The 3,864-nt window shown below is 36.5% G+C and overlaps 1 protein-coding gene across 1 annotated transcript; it reads left to right on the top strand.

The window, feature by feature from the left end:
- Positions 1 to 875: 875 nt before the first annotated feature.
- Positions 876 to 1,922, top strand: LOC110449205 (neuronal acetylcholine receptor subunit alpha-2-like). The gene has a single exon (XM_021495908.1). The coding sequence runs from the start codon at positions 876 to 878 to the stop codon at positions 1,902 to 1,904; it is 1,029 nt and encodes a 342-aa protein (XP_021351583.1). The 3' UTR covers positions 1,905 to 1,922.
- The last annotated feature ends 1,942 nt before the right edge of the window (positions 1,923 to 3,864 follow it).

Below are 3,864 nucleotides of genomic sequence, written 5' to 3'. Positions count from 1 at the left end.
CAGAATAGTTTGGATTTACTGGAGAATACATCAAGTCAAGGTTCTGTTATAGACCGAACGTATAACTGAGGGTACAATACGTGTTCCTTATAACAAAAATAACAAAACGATAAAGTCAAAACCAAATTGGTTGATAGTATGATTGAAATTGTTTATTGGAACGTTCAAGGACAAGCATTGATTGCCTTTAGTTAACTAGGAAAATGTAGAACAATTAACTGCATGTTTCGGTGTAAAGACTGATAATCCATTAAATGGATTTTCTTACAATCTATTAGACAATTTGTGACAAGCAAACAGTATGGTCAAATTCCTTCAGACTTTCACTGAACAGATGGTTGATCTTCAATGTCGTCCTCGCCCCATTGGTATCGAACAAGAACGACATCGTACTGGTTTTTCATCTCTCTCAAATCACTTATATTACTTATAAGCAATGCATTGTTTTACTGGGAACACTAAGAGGGGGAGAGAATGGTTCTTTTTCATTACCTTATAAGCGCAACATCAACTACTTTTGATCATATCTTTTACGAGTTGGCCCTGCAAAATGTACTCTACTACGGAACCCGCCCGCGTGTATATACCGTACACAATTAAGATACAGACTTACTCCCTTTGAATTAAATGAGTTGAAAGATCCATATAACCCCTTTTTTCTCCGATCGCCAATAGCGTATGTCTATATCGATTTAAATCAGTAATGTCAATCACCCACCACAAAATCATTACATTATTATCTTAGCCAATGAAACCTAAATTACATCAAATTAAAAGAGTTTATTGGCTTCAGTTAAGAGCAATATTGATTATATTCAATTTAGGTAAATATTAAAAGCTATTTTCATTATAACGACACGGCATACGAAACAGCCATGTTGTGCTTACTCTACCTTTTCTCGGCGTCAGTGATTACCATAGAAGCAGCAACCCATGAGGATTTGACAAGACTTCACGAAAAATTGATGGCAAATTATAACAAGGACTTGCGTCCGACCTTTAACATTTCACAACCAACAAAAGTGTATCTTGAGTTTCAGCTTCTCTCGTTGAGAGAATTCGAAGAAAAAACGGGTAAATTTGCAGTTGTAGGAATGTTCGCCATATTTTGGCATGACTTTCAAATGGAATGGAATCCTGAAAATTTCGGTGAAATTGATCACACTTTTCTTCCCCAGAGCTCTGTGTGGACACCTGATATCATACTTATGAATCCCTTTGAAAAAATAGAGCCTCCTGGCTTCGACAGACAAAAAGTAGGGATATATAATAGTGGATTAGTGATCTGGGGTCCTGACGATGTGTATGAGGTAACGTGTCAAGCTGATGTTACATTTTATCCGTTTGACCAGCAGAAATGTTCTTTGTTTTTCGGTCTTTACATGGTTACATTGATAGATGTGATCATTGAAACATTCTCAGATGATATTCAAACTGATTTTTATTATCCCAACGGAATATGGGCATTACAAAATACAACCTGCGAGGTTTATCCTGTCATGAACTCACCAACACTGGCAGTGACGATTGAGATAAAAAGACGTCCAATGTTTCAAGTTATAAACACCATTGTACCATTCAGTGTTTTAGGTCTGTTGAACGTTCTGGTGTTTCTTCTCCCCGCTGAGTCCGGTGAACGTGTTGGTTTTACTGTTACAGTCTTGCTAGCTATTGCTGTGTTTATGAGTATTGTGACGGAGACTCTTCCTGGAGCAAGCGAGCCTTCTTTCCCTCGACTGTGTTATCTATTGGCGGCGGAACTCTGTATCAATGCGCTGGTGACGGTTTGTACAATCCTAATATCAAGATTAAATCATAAACCGAAGCACGAAACTGTTCCCTTTTGGCTTCAATATATATCATGCAAATGTATTTGTTACCACGCAAAAAAACAAAATAAGTGATAAACATCAAAACAACACCGATCTAAACAACCAAAGCACCAGTTGCATAGAAACTGTGGTCACAAGGATTCGGGAATCGGAAATAAATAATACAGGAAGTGAAAAAGGTTTGGAATGGAACAGCAACAATGCTGGAAATGGAAACAGCAGGCCTCAACCAGAAGGAAAAATCACTTGCGGTAAAACGTCTTGGCAGAGTGTGGCACATTTTCTTGATGGGTTTCTCTATGTTTTTTTCATAATGATTTTCCTCTCAAACAAGATAGTCGCATATGTTATATTATCTTAAAATGCATATAGTGTAAACATATGTAAATAACCGATTTCATCAATAACCGCAGGAGAATTTCGTTCTTTAACCTGAGTTGAATTCACGTACCTCTGTTAACATTTAAGTTCTGTTTCATAAAAAACACAGAATTGACAAGCACTAATATTGCGATCCAGTTTGAACTTCCTTTAAGGTGGGTCCATCCTTCTCAAATTTAGCGCCACTGCGCAGGAAGCTGCGCATGTTGGCTAAATTTCAGTATGATTTACGGTAACCTAACGACACCACGCTTGGATTTAAAAACTGTTATCGACAATTATTAACAATAATTAAGAACGTCAAAAAAAATGAAGACTATCCAGTCCGACCATCTTTTATATTTAAATAATCGTATTTTATGTAATATTGAACTCTCGTAAATAGGAACGAAAGTCGTTTACACCGGAAGTTTACTATCGCAGCTGATGACAGCGATATGAGAGCTGCTGAGGATGAAGTCTGAAAGTGGAAGAATATGTGCTTTCCGTTGTTATTGCTCACTTATCTACATGTTGAATAGAACAAACAATAATCAGAGTTTATCATCACGTGAACGGAATAGGTCATTTCGTACGATGGAAGAATTATGACCGTCTCCCATCACACTGACGGCGACAACGGAACAGCTGAAGGTCTCGACGTTGAACGTTTCATTCGAAGCATTACAGCAATTCCGTCTTGACTGTTGACAGAGATTTTGTACAGAAATAATAAATAAATGGCAGTGTAAACAGCTTCAAGTGATAGTCTGAAAACAAATGTCTCGAGTCATCGTCAATGACCCCAAGGACCCATACCGAACCGACACGAGTAGACGAGTTGCCACAATGAGGTAAATATATAGTGTCATATTATATAGTGCTCGTGCGTTTATGCAGATTGTCAGATTGTTTACTTTTTTATTATACTCTCAGCAAACCCCTGACCAAACTTTTTTTTCACGCAGGATAAATAAATGGCAGTGTAAACAGCTTCAAGTGATAGTCTGAAAACAAATGTCTCGAGTCATCGTCAATGACCCCAAGGACCCATACCGAACCGACACGAGTAGACGAGTTGCCACAATGAGGTAAATATATAGTGTCATATTATATAGTGCNAGCCATGAGCAGCTTTCTAGGTTTAGGAAAAGCAGTGGTAGGAAATACATTAATATATTACAGGTAATTTTCCTTCATTTAAATTGTAATCTCCGTTTTAGGCAGTGAAATTTTGCTTATCAGGTTGCATTTCAACTCAAAACATCAAAGCAAAATTTTATTGAAAGATTTCAAAATTAGTAAACAAATCACTTTGTTTCTTCTTGTATTTGTAGTGTTTTGTGTATAGTGTATCATTTTTTTGTCAAATTAAATTCATATCTGAACAAATCAGAGTAAATTTTTAAAAGATGCAGTTTTTTTATTATTACAGGAAGTAAGGACAGAAAGTAAAATGCAATAGGCCAAACCTGGATATATCAAATCATAGAGAATAATTTACAAGGACATAGGTCATCATAACAGGGGTGGAAAATGAATATGATAACCAGGCAATAGCAAAGTAACAACAGATAATTTGATAAATGTCATATCAAATGTGACAAAACCCCATATACTAAAATCTATCATGTGAAAATGAATGTGTAATAGCTGCTGCTAATGTCTCTTT

This window comes from Mizuhopecten yessoensis, unplaced genomic scaffold (genome assembly GCF_002113885.1).
Source record: "Mizuhopecten yessoensis strain PY_sf001 unplaced genomic scaffold, ASM211388v2 scaffold4527, whole genome shotgun sequence".
Classification (NCBI taxonomy): Eukaryota; Metazoa; Mollusca; class Bivalvia; order Pectinida; family Pectinidae; genus Mizuhopecten; species Mizuhopecten yessoensis.
This window is presented reverse-complemented; position numbering and strand designations above follow the sequence as displayed.

Coding starts and splice junctions, on each gene's coding strand:
- LOC110449205 (XM_021495908.1), top strand. CDS start 876: ATGTTGTGCTTACTCTACCTTTTCTCGGCGTCAGTGATTACCATAGAA.